The sequence below is a fragment of the Solanum pennellii genome, chromosome 1, assembly GCF_001406875.1.
Source record: "Solanum pennellii chromosome 1, SPENNV200".
Classification (NCBI taxonomy): Eukaryota; Viridiplantae; Streptophyta; class Magnoliopsida; order Solanales; family Solanaceae; genus Solanum; species Solanum pennellii.
In genome coordinates, this window is record NC_028637.1 from 93051388 (window position 1) to 93072141 (window position 20754).

General features: G+C 35.0%; 2 protein-coding genes across 2 annotated transcripts; both read left to right on the forward strand.

Moving 5' to 3' along the window:
* Positions 1-266: 266 nt before the first annotated feature.
* On the forward strand, positions 267-10100 carry LOC107005011 (abscisic-aldehyde oxidase-like). Its single transcript, XM_027918567.1, has 10 exons — positions 267-492; positions 3473-5137; positions 5655-5914; positions 6014-6223; positions 6627-6845; positions 6970-7932; positions 8447-8542; positions 8995-9093; positions 9219-9408; positions 9651-10100. Exons 1-10 carry the CDS (start codon positions 342-344, stop codon positions 9872-9874), a joined length of 4077 nt encoding a protein of 1358 aa, XP_027774368.1. The 5' UTR covers positions 267-341; the 3' UTR covers positions 9875-10100.
* Positions 10101-10859: 759 nt separating this feature from the next.
* Positions 10860-16329, forward strand: LOC107008531 (F-box protein FBW2-like). The gene is made up of 2 exons (XM_015207615.2): positions 10860-11299; positions 15531-16329. Exons 1-2 carry the CDS (start codon positions 10908-10910, stop codon positions 16072-16074), a joined length of 936 nt encoding a protein of 311 aa, XP_015063101.1. The 5' UTR covers positions 10860-10907; the 3' UTR covers positions 16075-16329.
* Positions 16330-20754: the final 4425 nt, after the last annotated feature.

Sequence of the window (20754 nt, forward strand, 5' to 3'; positions counted from 1 at the left end):
TTTCATTTTATTTTTTAAACTGTAATATACTATTATCCCTGGGATATACATCAATGGTAAATTTTATAAATCCTTCTTTTTAAATATTTTTTTTTTTATGTCAAATTAGACCACGAATATTTAGCCATTGTGCATGTAGCATACACTTGTGTATAAAAGCAAGCATTTTTAGACACCCAAATCAAATTAAGATTCTTGCTTTTCTTTCAGCTGTGATATTTCTCAGCTGACAAATCAGAAAAAAAAAAAAAGAGTAGAAAAAGTTATGACTTTGATCAAAGTCAATTTAAGTGCTTGAGTATATTTTGCAGCTAAAGACAAGATTTTGTTACATTGATTTGATGGAGGAAAAACAGAAAAGAGGGACTTCATTGGTTTTTGCAGTTAATGGAGAGAGGTTTGAGTTGCCATGTATTGATCCTTCTACAACTTTGCTTCATTTCTTGCGCTCTCAGACTCGTTTCAACAGTCCTAAACTTGGTTGTGGTGAAGGTAATTCTCCTTTTCTTGTATATAAGTATTGCGACTTGACATGGAGTTTAAAGAAAAAAAAAAGTCTTTTTGAACGTGTGCTCTAAATGTGTCATTATTCTTTTTGGAACCCACTAAAACACAATGTGATCATATAAATTCAGATAGAGGGAGTTTGTGTTTTTTAATAACTGTTGTGTCCGAGGAGGATACCTCGACTTAATTTCATTGGTACTAGCTACCCCTTATCAAGTATCATGTAACTTTGTCAATCAAGAATTTGAGACATTATGATTTTAACCGAACTATATGGTTTGTTGCTCGTATGAATCCACAACGAGTTAAGGGACCAGGTCCTTGACTAATCAATATCTAAGAACAAAGAGTAAGAATCTATACAACAGAATGTACGTAACACAAGATTTTTATGTGGAAACCTTGTTGCTCAAGAAAAAAAAAAATAACGACCTGTCACGAGGATTTTACTAACAACTTCACTAAACACAAGCTTTACAAATTCTTGCAACCTCAGAAGTAAACAATCCCTTACCTCTTATTACAACTCTATTACAAGACTAGTGTAACAATTCTATTACACTCCTACTATATATTCCAACTAACTCTAGGTGATATAGATTTCAACAACTCCAATCTAAAATGATAGCTACACACAAGCTTCACTATGAAGAGTAGGTTTACAATATTTAGCACACGAATCAAAACCTAACAACTAGGAATAAAAGAACAACTTCGATTGATAAGAGCAGGTCCCTTGTAGTTTGAGGTCCTCATGTTATGAAAACTGAGACAAGTTACATGTAAAAACAAAAACAACATTTTTCAATGTTGAAACAGCTAGGCTTTGCTCTTTGTCAAGTCTCTTTATTAATGAAAGAGAGACAATGGGCAAAACCTTAACCTCTTCTCATTGATCAATGTGTACGAGGACTCTACTGTCCTGCTACTGCACTGCCAGCAAGGCTGACTCAACAACATTAGAGGCCTAAAGCGAAATTTAAGAAAGGAGTCCTAATATTTTTATTTTTTTTGCATATATACTTTAATTCAAAATCTATTGTTTTGATAATTTCTTTACAAAAGATAATATAGCTAATTCATTCGATCTCTCTTACGATATTGTCGATCTTAAAGAAGATTTAATCAATTTTAATTTCAAAAAACTTCTTTCGATTGAGGCAACGGTTACAGGAACTGTTAGCATTATGCTATAAGCAATATATGTATTTGGAAAGAATCAAATCTTTTTATTTTATTTAGTATTTCTATTAAATCATTATCTTCTACTTGTATTATTTTCCTTAACACTTTTAATTCAAAGAAAAAATTTAAATCATCAATATCAAAATAAATATTACATGTTAAAAAATTTTCAAGGTTAAGACAATATCTTTTAAATTCTCATTATCTAGTGCTCTCAATATTTTAGCACTAAATAAGAAATTAAAAATATTTTCATATTCTTCAATTAGTTCAAATCTATTTTGAAGTGAAAAAATAGTTTGATCTACTCTCTCTCTCTATAACAATCAACTATAAAAGATTCTTCAAGAGACTTTGTGATTTTGCTATTCATATTTTCATCTTATTATTTCTTACGAAATTCAGATTTATTTTCATCTCATATGCAATTTTCTTGATAAAAATCATAACACTCATCATATATATTTTTTAAAAATAACATATATGAGTAATTATTTTTTTAAAAATAGAGCCCCTAAAATATATGGGGCCGTGGCCTAGGGTGGGTTAAGACGACCGTATTGTGCCGCGGATTTAACTCCTCTCCATTACTTATTCTCTTTATTTCCTAAAGTACACACTTGAAAACCATCTGTCATAATTTTAAACTGAACGGAAGATTTCATCTTTGATTTTGAATTATGAGACAAAACTAATGGGGAGATTTCATCTTTAGTTTTGAATTATAACACATGGCTTCCATCAAAGTATGTACTCGGGGAAATGAAGGAAAAAAGTAATGGAGTGTTGTACTGTTTGCCGCACTGTGCAGACACGATACACTTAACATCTGTGTTGTTTGACTTTATTTGTGAAAAAGCATTAGAGGTACCAAATCCCTTCATCAGGTGTGTCAATCATCCAAATCAGTTTTACAGCATTATAGCATGTTTGTTTGGTGCTAATACGAAAGGAATATTAAAAAAAGTGTGGATTTAGTTAAATTGGTGTTCTCATGGAAAATCTTCCTTTTTCTCAGTTTCTGTTATTTTTTCTGGGAATTGATAACTTTACTCTATTTCTCTCATTTACTATTCATCTTGCGCACAGAATATTTTGATTAACTTATTAGGAATTCCTTTTAGTTTTTTCGGCTCCAATGTATAACCACAGAAGGGACCCTTCGGGGTGGCCCAGTGGTTTGGACTTGGGATTTCCATGTTGGAGATCTCAAGTTCGAAACGCCTAAGGGGTTTGCCTTCTAGGTCGAGCTCGTCGCACCGGACTTGCCTAGTGCGGGTTACTTCTCTCCTGAGTGATTTGCAAGTTATTGCATAGGAGCGGGAGCTTTATCCTATGCGCATCCAAAGGATAGCGGCTGCGGGGTTCTTTCAGCTCCAAATAGAGGTCTCCAGTTCGAGTCTTGACTATGGGATCATCTTAAGTATAGAGTGTTATAATGGATTAGTCAGGCCATAGGATTCTAGTGTCTTGAAGGTTTTCAGGCAATGAAATCTTTCAAATAAAAAATGAATGGTTTCTCTTAATTTGAAGTTGCGAGTTTTTATTTTCTTTTCTCATATAAAGTTAATGGAGTTTTTAGTTTCATAATGAACTAATTTATGGAATTCATTTTCCTATTTCTTCTGGTTGATTGGGAGTTAAAACAATCAGTTCTCAAGACTCGAACCTGAGATGTAATGATCATTTTCCTTGTTTGCTGACTTTGGACTAATGTATTTGTGTAACACCTTCTCAATTTGTGGTTTGAAAAGAAGTTGACTTATTTGTATGGTTACAGGTGGTTGTGGGGCTTGTGTCGTTCTGGTATCAAAGTATGATCCAAAGCTTAAAAAGGTTGAAGATTTTAGCGTGAGTTCGTGTCTTACACTTCTTTGCACTTTTAATGGTTGTTCTATTACTACAAGTGAAGGCCTTGGGAACACCAGAGATGGTTTCCACTCTATTCATGAAAGATTTGCAGGTTTTCATGCTTCTCAATGTGGCTTTTGCACTCCTGGACTGTGTATGTCGTTATTCTCAGCTCTTGTCAATGCCGATAAAGGAAACAAGCCAGATTCTCCACCGGGATTCTCTAAGCTTACTTCGTCCGAAGCTGAAAAGGCAATAGTAGGGAACCTTTGTCGGTGTACTGGATACCGGCCCATTGCTGATGCCTGCAAATCTTTTGCTGCTGATATTGATATAGAGGATTTGGGGCTCAATTCTTTTTGGAAAAACGGAGATTCCAAGGAAATGAAAGTAAGTAAATTACCTCCCTATGATCCAAACAAGAATTTAAGTACATATCCCAAGTTCTTGAAAAGTGAATCTGCCACGATTTTGGAATCCTCAAGGTACCCTTGGTACAGTCCTGTTTCCATTGAGGAGCTACGGAACTTGTTGTACTCCAATGTGACGGAAAATGGTGCAAGCTTTAAACTTGTCGTTGGTAATACCGGCAGTGGTTATTATAAGGAAACTCAAAGATATGATCATTACATTGATCTCAGGCATGTTCCTGAACTCTCAGTAATCAAAAGAGATCAGACGGGCATTGAAGTCGGAGCAACTGTGACTATCTCTACATTCATTTCATTCTTGAAAGAGGAAAGTAAAATCAATTTTGGTTCATATGGGAAGTTGGTGTCTGATAAACTAGCTTACCACATGGAGAAGATTGCTTCACCATTTGTGAGAAACTCTGCTAGTGTGGGAGGAAATTTGGTTATGGCTCAGAAGAATGGTTTTCCTTCAGATATTGCTACATTATTTCTCGGGCTTTGTGCTACTGTTAGCTTGATAACTGGACATGGATTTGAAAACCTCACATGGGAAGAGTTACTATTGAGACCACCACTAGACTCGAGGACTGTACTTTTAACTGTTTCTATCCCATTTAAGAAAGATCAAAATTCTAAATTTTTGTTTGAAGCCTATCGAGCTGCTCCACGACCTTATGGAAATGCATTGGCATATATAAATGCTGCTTTCCAGGCTGATGTTTCTCTCTGCCAGAACAGCTTCCGGATAAACAATATCCGGTTGGCATTTGGTGCTTATGGCACAAAATATGCAACAAGGGCTAAAAAGGTAGAGGAATATCTAACTGGGAAAATGTTAAACGTACATATTTTATATGAAGCACTAAAATTAATCAAACTAGCAGTGGTACCGGAAGATGGCACTTTGCACCCTGAGTACAGATCAAGCTTGGCTGTCAGTTTTGTTTTTGAGTTTCTTTATCCCTTAACTAATGCTCATTCTGTTATTTCTGGTGGCTTACACAATGGAATCAATGACATCTCAGTCGAGGAAGTTTTCAAAAGTAGTAAAGATGGTTGCATCAGTCAGGGGAGAAAACAAACACTACTATCTTCTGCTAAGCAGGTTATGGAATCAAGTACTGAGTACTATCCAGTAGGTGAACCGATGATGAAGGTCGGAGCTGCCATGCAAGCCTCTGGTTTGTTTCGCCTTTTAATATTTTATATCGTCTTGTGCTTTTACCCTTTTTTCCGGCTTTGACACTAATGACTTTTTGAGATAAAAGTAGTTATGGACAAAGTATACTTATTAAATGCTAGGAGTATTACAATGATTAAGTTTCTTGTTAATTCTGTTTTTAAAAGGGCAGCTCTGTGCACAAAGCATCTGGCGTTCACACAGATGCTTTTGGACACATGTGGAAACTTGTCCCTTCTCAAGTCTTTTAGTTTCTTCACAGACGCACTGGACATTCCATTTCTATGATTGTGATTTATATTGCTACGTTGCTCGGATTGTTCAAAGTATCATTGGATATGTGTAGATTCCTCCAAAATCTATGCACTTTTGGAGGGTCCTAGCAACATGATATATTTTGTGAAATTGATAACTGATATTTAAAGTGAAAATACACAATTAAAGATAGTTTTAAATGATAACTTTGTGTCTGCAACATTCTGAACTTCAAATGTGTTGGTTTATATGCTATTGTCCAGGTGAAGCTGTTTATGTAGATGACATCCCTTCACCACCAAACTGTCTGCATGGAGCATTTATCTACAGTACGAAACCATTAGCAGGTGTAAAAGGAATCCAGCTCAAGTCTAATCAATTAACATATGGAGTCACCGAGGTTATTACTTGTAAAGATATCCCAAGTGGAGGAGAAAATGTAGGAGTTATTACAAGGTTTGATCCTGAGCCCTTATTTGCAGATGATTTCGTCCGATGCGTTGGTGACAGAATCGCAATTGTGGTGAGTACTTAAAGTTTCCTTCTTCTGCTTTGTGTTCTATGAAATATTAATTTGTCATGCACTTCTATATAGAGGAACTTTGAACTCTGAATGACACAGGTTGCTGACAGTCAGAGGTCTGCTGATGTGGCTGCAAGAACGGCCCTTGTTGAATACGATACTGATAATATAGAATCACCCATTTTAACCGTCGAGGATGCTGTTGAAAAATCTAGCTTTATCAAAATCCCACCATTTCTGTATCCAAAACAAGTCGGTGATTTCTCGAAAGGAATGGCTGAAGCTGATCACAAGATTTTCTCTGCTGAGGTATTTTGTATTTCTCTATTGTTCACGTCTGTTACAATGGTTTCCTGTGTTGGAAATATTTCTTTCTTAAATAACAGCTTAGGCTTTAAAATGAGATGATGACACACTTCAACATGGTATCTGAGCAGGCAGATGTCCTAGGTTCTTATCTCACCGCTACCCATCATTAAAAAGAATATACACGTAGTTGTCTCATAAAAAGAAAATCCAAACCCGCAGGTGAGGGGGCCTGTTGAAGATAATTAAGTAAATAAAAGTGTTCTCTAAGCTGTTAGATGATATGGTCACATACTTCAACATCCTGAATTTTGGTTCTTGGAAGGTGATCTAGCATGTCTAACTGTAGATGTATGCTAAAGGTTTGAATTTTTTACTTATTGGATTTTTTAACAATCATTTCCAGGTAAGACTTGGTTCCGAGTACTATTTTTATATGGAGACACAGACTGCCCTTGCAATTCCAGATGAAGACAACTGCATGGTTGTTTATACTTCAAGCCAGTGCCCTGAGAGAGCACAATATGTGATCGCCACTTGTCTTGGTGTTCCCGAACACAGTATCCGTGTAATTACCAGAAGAGTCGGAGGTGGCTTTGGGGGCAAGGCAATCAAATCAATGCCAGTGAGTTTGTGATATAAAATTTACTATCTACATAATTATTTTTGGAACATTATTAGCTTATCTCCTATAGTGTTAGTTTATGAAAATTTCTGATTCTGATGTCAAAGTTTATGTATGATTTTAGATCTCTGCAGCTTGTGCACTTGCAGCATACAAGTTAAGGCGACCTGTCAGGATATATGTCAACCGGAACAGTGACATGGTAATGACAGGAGGAAGACACCCAATGAAAGTAACATATAGTGTAGGATTCAAGTCGAGTGGAAAGATCACAGCATTGCATCTTGATCTATTGATAAATGCTGGGATCTCGGACGATGTAAGCCCCACCCTACCATTAAATGTGATTAAAGCACTAAAGAAATATGATTGGGGTGCCTTATCTTTCGATGTAAAACTATGCAAGACAAATCTTACTAGCAAATCGGCTATGCGGGCCCCTGGGGAGGTGCAGGGATCTTATATTGCCGAAGCTATAATAGAACATGTATCCAGTTCACTGTCGATGGAGGTGGACTCGGTCAGAAATAAAAATGTTCATACATTTGAAAGTCTTAATTTGGTCTATGATAACATTGTATCAGTAGGAGAATATACATTGCCTAGTATCATGGATAAGTTGGCTGTGTCCTCAAACTTTTTTCAACGTAGCAAGATGATAGAACAATTCAACCAGAAAAGCACATGGAAGAAAAGGGGTATCTCCCGAGTACCAATCGTGTATGAAGCTACAGAACAACCGAAACCAGGAAAAGTCAGTATTCTGCAAGACGGATCAATTGTTGTAGAGGTAGGAGGGATTGAGATTGGCCAAGGGCTATGGACAAAGGTTAAGCAGATGACTGCCTATTCTCTTGGTTTAATTGAAAGCAGCTGGGCCGAAGAACTTGTGGATAAAATACGAGTCATACAAGCAGATACCTTAAACATAGTGCAAGGTGGGTATACAGCTGGGAGCACTACATCGGAATCAAGTTGTGAAGCTGTTAGACTTTGCTGTAATGTCTTGGTTGAAAGGTTGAGTCCTCTTAAGAAAAAGTTACAGGAACAAAATGTCTCTGTTGATTGGCCAACACTGATTCGCCAGGTTTGTTTTCCCACTATATTGCCACCTAATTTTCACATTGTCACAGTCCATAACTTCCGCTTTTTCGGACTGGTTTTTGCAATCACAATTAATTTGTATTCTTTGAGATGTCGTCTTTGCAGGGAATGCATATCAATGATTACCTTGTTATTAACATATCATCGCGTCCTAACAAAACTCATGATTCCAAAGATGCTAAATTTAAATTGGTCACAAGATAAATTCTGGAAAGTATTGTTGAAATCGGTTAACGTACACACAAGCGAATACAAATTTTTTAGTGTTGAATTCAATTTGAAGACCATAACAAAGTGATTCACTTTAAGTCAATGGAGGAAGATGTAGCGACCCGTTGGGTCATTAATTGCATGTATGTAGCTTCGGGACCATATTGAACTAATCGCGTGCATGTAGCTTGCGAACAATTTGTTAATTTAAATCCATTAGCCACTCTTGCTCATCTTTTAAGTATCTGAGTTTGCAGTTCTCTCCCTCCACCCCCTTCTTTTTGCAGGCACAAATGGAATCAGTAAACTTAGCAGCAAATTCTTATTATGTACCAGAATCTGATTTTACGAGTTATTTGAACTTTGGTGCTGCTGTCAGTGAGGTAAACTTGTTGTTTGTCGCTTTTTCTGGTTCAGTCATCCATGTTTTGGTAAAGTTCCCTGCTTCATTAAAGTAGACAGAGAATTAGATCACCAAGATTTCACAATCCAATGCCAAGTTTTATTCCAATTCCAAGAGCTCGGATCAAATCACTATACTAATACTGATTTGATCCGACCTCTCTTATTGAGAATGAATGAATGATAAACCTTGAAGAGGACTTGGACGTAACTTCCATGTTCTTAAGCATAAGATTTTGAGTCTCCTGTGTCTACCCCGCCTACCCTTTCACCACCAAGACATCTTGAAAGTGAATCGTATTCATTGATTATCATTTTTAATATACTTGAGTGCACAACTCTTGGCCGGAACTCTGATGTGAACCATTTTACAGCCAATATATTTTCTGCAGAACCTTCATATGGCTAAGTAACCAATAAGGGTCCTTTGCAGGTGGAGATTGATATCCTGACCGGAGAGACTACCATTTTGCAATCTGATATTATTTACGACTGTGGGCAGAGCTTGAATCCAGCCGTTGATATGGGACAGGTGCATCATGCATTCGAGCTGTAAAAAAAAATGCTGTTATTCAAACTTCAGAACTATCTAATCCTTGATCACTAGATTGTTCTAAATAGGTGGCAATTGTTTTTTTTTCTATTTCTTAATTGCAGATTGAAGGGGCTTTCGTTCAAGGAATCGGATTTTTCATGAACGAAGAGTATCTTACAAACGAAGACGGGTTAATGGTCTCGAATAGCACATGGACATACAAGATCCCAACAATTGACACCATACCTCGAAATTTCAATGTTCATGTGGTAAACAGTGGACACCATGAAAAACGTGTACTCTCCTCTAAAGGTATAATTCTTTCTTCATCTCCTTTCCTGTTCCTGATGTCAAGCAAGTTTCCCGAGTTCATTGATTCTTCGTTTTTAACTTTGGATGCCATGAAACGTGTTATGGAGTGGAAGAGATGTGAGAGAAGAGAAAATAGAAAAGAAAATAAACAAAACTCATTGCATCGATCATTTAACTTCAAATCCTGGATCCATCTTTGTATGTACAAACCGTTGAATCTTAATATGAATATTTTTTCGCAGCATCTGGTGAGCCACCGTTGCTTCTGGCAGCCAGCGTCCATTGTGCAGCACGAGCAGCGGTTAAAGCAGCACGTGAACAACTCAAACAATGGGACAAGCTTGACGGGTCTGTTTCAGAATTCTATCTGGACGTCCCCGCCATATTACCCGTTGTGAAGACACAGTGTGGCCTGGATTATGTGGAGAAATACTTGGAAACTTTGCTGGCTCAGAAATGTAACTGAAGGTGCATCCACATGTCTGTCTTCACGTACCCTTGTCGATCGGTCCTTTCAAAAGTGCACTACTTCTAGACGATCTAACATGCACTATCATCCCGAACAACATAGATGTTAAATACTTGTTTTTCTTTAAATCTTCTTATAAGAATAAGCTTCTTTGTTTTTCTGTCTATATCAAATCTCAATATATATTTTTGATTGTTTAGCAATAAAAATAATGTTGTAAAGATTAAATCAGGTGGAATGTCTCTCTATTATAATTAGGGCACAAAAGTATTCTCCGTATTATAAAATCAAATACTATGACATTTCTGTGGAAAAAAATAGTTATATTTCGAGTGTATATAATTTAAATTTAATTCGAAAACGTTATATCTTAATACGTGTTAGATAAAAGTGCTTGTTTTTAGAATACAAGAGGTATCTCCCCTACTGAATCATGATTCAAGAATATCTAACATAATTTAGTCTTTTATGATTTTCGTCAAGTTTAAATTACTATTTCGTTCATTCTAAATTATTTGTTAAAGTTTGAATAAACATAAAGTTTAAGAATAAATTAAGATTTTCGAAGTTTATGGTCATAATTAAACATGTGATAATATTTGTATATGTATACATCTTTGAAATATATAGTTTTAAGCATTCTTGTTTAGTGTGAGGGATAAGCTAAATAGTTTCGGGATAAAAAGATAATTTTGGGATAAAATTTAGATGATATATTATTCGGTTGACATATTCAAGATAACTTATTCACTATTTATAGTATAATAATGAAATAAGTTATCCAATATGCATGGCGGCGGAAAAAGCTATCCCAAAATAAAGTGAGGATAATTTTTTATGGAATAACTAGTTCGACCCTAAATTTGTGTACTAATTACACGGAGGTACCTGACATTTGTCAGCCGTAGATGAGTTACTATGAAAGGATGTCTCTAACACGTGTCATCATCTAAACACCCTCCCCTGCAAAACAAAAAACTCCAAGAACGGACAACTCGAAGAGCCAAATCTTACCTTTGCGTCCAAAAAAATGGAGAATGAGAGAGAAGAAATGGAATCTACTAATGGTAAGAGCAAAAGGGTATGCGTTAGAGTTGAAAACGACGCTGTTTGTTCCACCGGTGGTAGGTGGGATGAGTTAAGCCCGGAGTTATTAGCTTCAATATTCGTAAGGATTGTTCCGCCGGTGCTGATGGTGAAGTCAGTGGCCTTAGTTTGCCGAAATTGGATGGAGATAGTTTCCGGTCCCTACTGCTGGACGGATATTGATCTGGAACAGTGGTGCCGTGATTGCTGCGTTGCTAATCGTCCCCACTTGATTGACCAGGTTGTTCGTAAAATTGTTCGCCGGAGCAGGTCCACATTCCGGCGACTTTCCACTTTCCGTCTCGGCGATGTCGGATTCTCCTTTGCTGCTAGCCGGTATTATTCATCTTACTTTTTTTTTTCTACCCAAATTCATAGTATTTGCTTTGCACTATAAGGGTTGCTCGGATGATAAGCAGCTCTATCTCTAGCTCTCAGGTCATGGGTTCGAGTCATTTAGTACTAAAAAGGGGTAAAAAAAACTTTGCCTTATCTTGGAGCAATTTATTGTATTTGCTGAACAACGGTGGAGCCAGGATTTTCAAGGAGGGATACAAAATATAAAAGAATAAACACACTGATTCAGTATCGACTCCATATATATAAAAATTAAATTTTGATCTTGAATATATAGGTAGTGTAATTTTAAGTTTGACACCCCTTACTGTGGTTTAAAGAGGGGTTGTTTGACTGAAAATAGTGATCTTGGAGTGTTTGTATATGGAGAAATGTGTTTGATGGATTAATATGATAGGGAAACTTGTTAGTGTCCCATATGGACTAATGCAGAGGTCCAACAGATGAGTTTTGTGGAAGTTTTTAGCTGTTGGCTTCAGTTAAGAACCAGTAAATCACTGGAAAAGAATCCCAAAATGTTAACAAAACTAGATGAAAACTTCTGAAATAAACAATTCTTGATGATAAGACCCCTAGAAATGATTCATTCAATATATCATATGTAACTTATACAAATTCAATAAACAAATAAAAATAAGGAGACATGAACAGTTTATAACAAGAAGATAGAAAAGGGCAAGATAATTTTAAGGCCATATAGATAAGAGGTCCCTTATACTTGACTCCAATTTTCATTTTAAAACCTCAACTAGGACCGGCACCTATTGAACTCTTGAACTTATTGAAAGTTTACCAATTAAACACAAAACCTTACGTGGCACAAAAGGTGTTTTTTAACCAGTGATGAGCTCGTGAATCACTTGAATACTCTTTCCCCTTCACCTTCTATGCCACCAGCCCACCACAAGAAATTTGACATTATCTCAAGAAAATGATATTAAAGAATTAGTTATATTATTAAATAAAAAAATCATTTATAGAAAAATTATTAATAACTTTGCATTTAGCAAGAAGTAGAAGTCCAAATCACAAAACTTTAATGTGTAGTAAAATTCTAGAATACAAAATTACACACATGTATCTCACATTTGTCAGCCGTAAGATGAGTTACTATGAAAGAATGTCTTGACACATGTCACTCATCTAAACACCCTCCCAGCAAAACAAAAACCCCTAGAAGGGAAAATTCCAAGAGCTAATACTTAGGTTTCTCTACCAAAATGGAGAAAGAGAGAGAAGAAATGGAATCTATGAATGGTCCGAACAAAAGGGTATGCGTTAGTGTTGAAAATGGCGCCGTTTGCACCACCGGAGGTAGGTGGGATGAGTTAAACCCTGAGATATTGGCATCGATTTTCATAAGGATTGTTCCGCCGGATCTGATGGTGAGGTCGGTGGTGTTAGTTTGCCGGAATTGGATGGAGACGGTATCTGGTCCTTCCTGCTGGATGGAGATTGATCTGGAAGACTGGTGCCGGAAATGCTGCATTGCTAAGCGTCCCCACCTGATTGACCTTGGTGTCAGCAAAGCTGTTCGGCGGAGCAGGTCCAGAGTCCAGCGACTCACCACTTACCGTCTCGGCATTGCTGGATTCTCCTCCGCTGCTGGACGGTATTGTTTTGTTACTGTTTTTTCTACCCAATTCGTTCCAAACTCATACTATTTAGTTCTAACTCTTAAGATTGTGGGTTTGAATCATTTAGTTCTACTCTAAGATTGTGGGTTTAGTACTAAAGAGGGGTATAAGAAAAAATGAAAAAAACTTTGCATTGTTTTTCAAGCATTTGTTAACTTGCAGTGGTGGAGCCAGGATTTTCACCGAGGGACCTCATGAGTGATTCAAAATATAAAAAAATGAAACTCATGAAACCAATTTGATTCTGTATCTATTATATTGTATATAGTGTAATTTTCAGGCGAATCCCCTTGTGTCCCCTAGCTTTGCTCCTACAAAAGCATTGTATGACACCCCTTATTGTGGTTTAAAGAAGGCTTGTTTGATTGAAAGTAGCGATCTTGGAGTATTTGTGTCTAGAGAAATTTGTTTGATGGATTAATACAATAGGAGGAACTTGTTTGTGTCCCATATGAAGTAATGCAGAGGTCTTACAGATGAGTTTGATGGAAGTTTCTAGCTGCAGGCTTCGGTTATGAACTGGTAAATCACTGTAAAAGAATCCCAAAAGGTTAACAAAAGTAATTGAGAACTTTTTAAATGAACAATACATGATGATAAAGCGTCTGAAATTATTCATTCAATATATGATATGTAACTTGTACAAATTCAATAAATAAGTAAAAATAAGGAGAAAGAAACAGTTTAAACAAGAAGGTAGAAAGGGGCAAGATAATTTCAAGGCCAAATGCATTAGAGGCCCCTTATACTTGATTCCAATTTTCATTTTAACACCTCAACTAGGACCGGTACCTATTGAACTTAATTGAAAGTGTACATATTAAAGTTTAAAATCTTCCGTGGCATAATATGTGTTTTTTCACCAGTGTTGAGCTCGTGAATCACTTGAATCCTCATTCCCCTTCCCCTTCTACGCCGCCAGACCACCATCATTTAGGTTTAGAGGACCAGAGCAACAAAAATACAATCAATTTCTCTCCTAATCCTATTTGAAAATATAATATCTGTTTCTTGGTGACCTTTGTCATCTGAAAATGGTATACTAAACCTCATTCAATCCTTTTTTCCTTCTAAACTCTAAACCATTTTTTCTATCCCAAGTTCCTCGCTCAATTAAGCTTATGACAGAATGTGGAGTACAAAAAACTGTAATAATATATCTTAACAATCGGAATTTGTTAATGCCTCAGTTATTCTATTAAGCTTGGAGTACGTTATATGAGCTTGCAATCTCACTACTTCTGTAACTATCTAACCTGCATTTTCTTGATGCCATGTATTCGATAACCGGCATTTCTAGCGGCGAAGTCTAAACGTTTCTGTATCCCCTTTTCTGGAGACCAAAATTGAGGTGTTTTTTCTTCATTTTTTTTTAAGTTGATCTGACATTTCAGTTTTAGGAACTATTAGATCGTTTGTGATTGTGATTTTTTTATGAGTGGGGACATTTTGGTGGAATAGAGGTGATGTATGGTGGCAAATGGCTGTTAAAGAAGAATGGGTAAGAGTGTGGGGATGAAGATTATAGGGAAGTCGATGGGTTGGGGAGCCATCGACGGGAGTTGGAGTAAGATTAAGGTCTTGGAATAGGTTTTCCTTGTTGTTTAGAGTCTTTTTCTTTGATAGTTTGGAAGATAAGACACATGTTTTCTTTTTGTATTTGTCAACGTTTTCATGTCACTGTGTGTGTAGTTCACGCTCTGTATCATTTTGAGTGGTTAGTCATGAGGAATTTAAGCTTTAATAGGTACACTTTTAATTAAGTTGGAGTGCTTAATAGGTACCGGCCCTAGTTGAGGTGCTAAAAATGAAAAGTTTTTGAGCAAGTTTGAGGGTCATTTGGCCAAAATGTGAAAGCTAAAAGAAAACAGCGTATGATGATTAGCCATGAAGAGTTTTTATCAAATGATCCTCATTTTTGAATTGCACTCTGCTAGATGTTAGTTGATGTCTTGACAATTTAAATCCTGATTCATATAAAAAGATTTACAGATAAGCTACTCTCTTCGATTAAATAAAACTCAATGTTGATGAATTAGCTCGTTCATCTGTACTGTTAGCTTATTCACTAATATATGTCTTCTATATGAACCTTTGTGATTTTATTTTCCAGTGAGAAAGGAAATGAACACAGAAATGACACATAATATCTCAGAACTGTCCAAACTACGATTCAGTTATGCTAATAAGTTTTGTGATGTTTGGCATAGGTTAGAATAACCTATGTTGTGTGGACTCTTCAGAAATATCTATAGGTGTGTGTCGGATACTCCAAAAGTAGTGCATTTTAGAGAATCCGACACAACTGTGACAGCAATTTTGGAGAGTCCCGGCGACATAGAGAATAACTTTAAGCCATCCAATTGTATGATTAGTCAATTTTGAACTCACAGGAAGTTCTACGCAACATTACCTGCACTTCACTCAGTCATGTTAATTGGATAGCATACAGTCCCTAACCATAACCTTTGTTTTGTGAGACATTTTTTTAAGAAAAAATTATCTCAGATTGAAACAAGGATGTCTTTATAATGATTTTAATTTATAGAGAGTATGGCGATGTTTTTTTGCAGTGGAAGATGTCTGAAGACACTGCAAATCCCTATGTGTGAAGTTACTGACAACGTGGTTGTAAAGTATGTGGGATTCTTGGCCAATCTAACCTTCTTGGACATCAGCTACTGTTTTAAGGTCACAGAGAAGGGTCTGAAAGCTTTCGGAACAGAGTGCAAGTCCTTGACTCATCTCCGAAGAAACATGCCTATTTGGGAGCTGCCCGACAGTGTTGAATCTTCTGATGTCAAAGATCAGGAGGCGCTAATTATAGCGGACACTATGAAAGGTCTCCAGCGCCTTGACTATGCTTTCAACCGGTTGAGTGATACTGGCGTTGAGGCTATTCTCACCCAGTGTAAGGCACTAACACACCTTGAAATTCAAGGGTGTTGGAATGTGGAGCTGAAGGGTGATCTCGAGGCAAGATGTAAAAAGCTTGTAAACTTTCAGAAACCTTGGATCGATGACCTAATTTATTCCTCGGATGACGATAGTACCGAGGGTGAATCTGATGATGAGTCCATCTACTCTGAATCGTCCTCTTCATCAGATTTGGATTAGATGGTTGCATTGCACCATCTACTAAGTCTCTTTATGCTGTTGTTTTGGGAGCTTTTGGATTCGTATGTATGCAGATCACTGCGCGTAGACATTCCAAAGATGGGTTTTGGTTTGTTTTGAGACATGTTATCAGTTAAGAGTCGTAGACTCTATGCTTGAAACTTGAATTAGTACTTTAAGCTTTGCTATGCTGTTTGATGAAATTACTATATGCTGCAATGAACATGTTATCTATTATTTCTGGCTTCTTTATAATCTTGTTTTGCAGTATTCTTGGTTGATAAGCATCCTACTTTTGATTCATCTTTTGATAAATTTTTTGAATCAATTATTGGACTTTGTGCACGAGTTTTATGAACTACTTTTGCACAATGTCATACTTGTTACCTCATCAACAAGTAGCATAAAGCATGGTGTTGCTTTGCTTTGTTAATGCAAAAAGATTTACATAATTATGTGCCAAAGCAAGTCACAATTTTTTCTGGGGTCCATTACACTTGAGCTTTTTTGAAACTTGCATTTGAAACTTCTGATTAATTAATCGTAGATAATCCTTATCGCATGGCTAGATAATAGTAAAATAATCTATATACTCTATTTAATCATTCGACCCGATCCAATTAACTAATGTTTAGCAGTTACAATTTTGAGAAAAGTCTTGTGGTTAATCTCAAATATTAGTACTACTAAGCATTTACTTAAAAAAAATATTGTTGATCAGTATAGTAGCATTTTAGCCATCTTATAGCCAACATGGATAAAGCAAGAGAAGAAAACGGCTCTAACAACATTAACAAAAGAGCTAAGTGCTTTAGCCATTTTTATAATTTTTGAAAAGAAATGGTTTAGGACTAATATTAGTAGCATTTCATAAGTGAGGCAAAAATTGTCTAATTTTATTTTTTGGCTATAGATGTCAAATCACGTAGTTTCTCTAAGTCTTATCATTTCAAATTTAAAACGTGTACAACATATATATATATATATAAAATAAATTTTTCGAATTTTATTTATTTAAACGTATCATATTATTTCTATTAGGGAGTACTGCTAAAGGCAAACTGAAGTGTTAAAATTAAAAAGTTACTAAATATAGAAAATAATATATTTTTCAAAATAGATTTAAAAGAAAAATAAATAATAAAATCTCCTTAAAGTTTGGTGGAGTGGATGGTTAGACCATAAATATCTAAATTAACTTGGTCCTACAAAACTATATGGAAAAACTACATAACTAAAGCAAATATAGCTATTATATCTACTTTAACTCAACTATTATTTTTTTAAAAAAAATTATAGGTGATGATACTTTTGAGTGGAAGTACTACTTTTGATTTGATAAGTCATTTATTTAGTAATTTGATTAAATAAAAGTTGGCATATGGTGGAGTAGACAAGAAAGGCCAACAACAGGCTGTCTATTCCTTATTACCACTCAAACCTGTTGTGTTTTCTTCTTCACATTCTCTATCTCCTTGGCACATTACCACTACCCTACTACCTTCAATAATTTAATCCCTCCCAAGAAAAAGGTGTCGTAAAATGCTTACATTGAATAAAGAAACATTACTTTTGCATATTCATCACCATATCATTGTCTACAAGTACTATAGTTAGATGGTGACATACAGTGGTCGGAGCCAGGATTTTTGATAAGGAAGTTTAAAATTCGTAGAAATGAATATACGGAATAGCCTAAGAAAGTTCAATATTTACTATATGTACATAAAATATTATTTTAACCGTGTATAAATAGTATAATTTTCCGTTCAAGGGGGTTCGGATGAACCCCCTTGTACCAAGGTGGCTCCGCCCCCGGGACATATTAGAATTCAGTAGCTTTTGCTCAAATTTAATGTATTATATTACGAATGTTATGATTCATTTTTTTTTCAGGTCCTATTTGTGGAATTATATTGAGTATGTTATTGAATATTTGATTATAGTTGAGGGTATATTGAAATCAATTTTTCTATCTTTATTAGGTAGAAATAAGGTTACATACACAACATCCTCTTCAGATATCTACTACTAAAATTATACATCGAATATGTTGTAATTGTTGTAAATATTTAAACTATATAAGCAATTAGTTATTGTTACATATTAACTTGATATTTTTATAAAAATTTGATAAATATTAATTTATGAGTTTGTTAATTTATATATCTACGTGTCAAAATTATGCAAGAGGGACTTACACTAGTCATTATCTCCAATCCAACCCTTCATCTTTGTTTGATTTTTGATATCCTAGGAATAGTCCTAATTCAATTAAAACAAATGTGCATTACAAATGGTGTATCATGTCACTAATTTATGTGTTAAGCTAACACATCAAAACAATTCTTTATTTATGGATAGGCAGAAGGACATTAGTGTCACTTTTCATAATCATACATTAATAATTAACGATTACTTCTCAATTCCAAACTATTTAAGAACTTTTCAAAATCACTTTTAAATAATTAAACACTCTATTTTTCTATTGAAATTTTTTCACAATTATATTATTAATAATAGTATTAATTAGTTGTACCAGAATCCATATATCTGAAAAAATAAGAACATTTGTTCCATAGCCCCATACCATATATCTTTGTGGTTCCAATACTAACCCCCAAAAGGTCTTTAAATCTCTTAACTACCCCCATCCGATATTCTTATTTTTCGCTTCACAATATAATATTACAACTATAATTCAAGATAAAGATTTCCATATGAAAAAGGACGAAATAATAGCATCAGTTTGACAGAATATCCAGATCTTTCATTATTAATAGTATGTATAATGATAAAAAAAGGGGCAACTTTCACATATAGCAAATAAAAAATTTATATTTGTATACTATAACAAAGTTTGTATAATTGTGCTCCATAGTAAATATAGAAACTGTATAATTCGCTATATATATGCAGTTGAAGCAAATTGTATAAAATGAAGTGTATAAAACAAGAAAGAGAAAGACACTTGGCAGAGAACTGTATAAAAATGAAGTGTATAAAATGAATTATATTATTATAAGTGTATAGAACGATTATATACAATTTGAATTTGTATAAAATGAGAAAGAGAGAAAGACAAAAGAGACTTGACAAGGAATATACAATTGAATCGAATTCTATAAAACGAGAAGGAGAGAAATTAGATACAATTTGAAAATTGTATAAAACGAGAAAGCGAGAAAGGCAAAAAAAAAACTGGGCAAGAAGTATTTTTATTGTATCATTATAAGTGTATATGACGAAAATATATGTACTTGCATGTGTATATACAATTTTTTCACGCTTTTTACAAACAGAAACACAATTTATACATTTCGCTTCTGTTTATATAAGTGAGAAAGGCGAGGGTGTCGAGCGAGATTTGGGAGAGTGGCGAGCGAGATCTGGAAGAGGGGAGAGAGGGGAACAAAAATATATGTATTTATACAATTTTCTCTGCTTTATACAATTAGAAACAATTTTTATACACTTGTGTTTGTATAAAAAGTGAGGAAGCGAGCGAGAGATTGGAGGAGAGTGGCGAGCGAGATATTTGGGAGAGAGGCGCCTCACAACTTTTTGCAAACGTTTGCTATGGAGCACAATTAAATCAAACCCTAGCTACTTCATTTATTTTAAATTATTAATTTGCTATTATATACAATTTTCCCTAATAAAAATTTATATTTAAATCATTCCTTCATTTATTAGTTTCACCTTTTAACTTGTCACTTATTTTATTCTTCTAACTGAACTAAAAATAAAATAATTAATAGTTAAAATATGAAATTCATAAAAAAAAAATAATTTAGATGTATTTTTGATAATTATGTTCGTTAATGTTATTATAATAATAATGATGGAACATATGATCATGTTTTGATGTGTGTTGTGTGTACCCCACTAGGGCTAAGTGGTAGTGTCAGTATCAAACATTCGAACATGTCAATTGTAGCTGAAGAAAACAAAATAGCAGCTAAAATAGAAACACATAATTCATAATCCATCAGGTTTTCCTCCATCAATGTGAAAGGCCTCTCCCTCCACACTTTTAACACTTGCAAGGCCCATATGGTTTTCTTTTTAGCGTTAGCGGATACAGGTTATCTATGATGTTTAATTTTGGGTGTACACAAGTAGACACTTAAATTTGTATAAAATCGAATAAATAGACACATTCGTCCTATTTGACACCTTATATGACAATTTTGTGTCCTACGTGTATTATGGCATACATTTGTCTACTTGTTTAATTTTATATGACATTTTATGTGACAACTCACATCCTACCTGGCTTCCTGCATATAATATACCACATCGGATGTGTGTCTAATTGTCAATTTATACAAGTGCTTACTTGTGTTGTGCACACTCAAAGTTGGAGAGCATAGATGTTATATGAAGTCAAATTAAACAACGCATTTATGTATTATGCTTTCTCAAAATATATAGTACATGTTTAATGATTTTTTTAATACAAATACATTATTCAAGGAAAATTTATTGTTGGGTTCAACTAAATCGTATCTGATCTTCTATTTCTGCCTCGACATGACCAAAATGCAAGCCATTTACTAATTAGGATTTTTTTCATTTTCAAAACTCGGACGTAAAACCTCAAAATTTTAATATTAGGAAATCTAATCCATCACACTACATCCCTCGTTAGTAAAAAAGCCACATGTTGAAACAGGA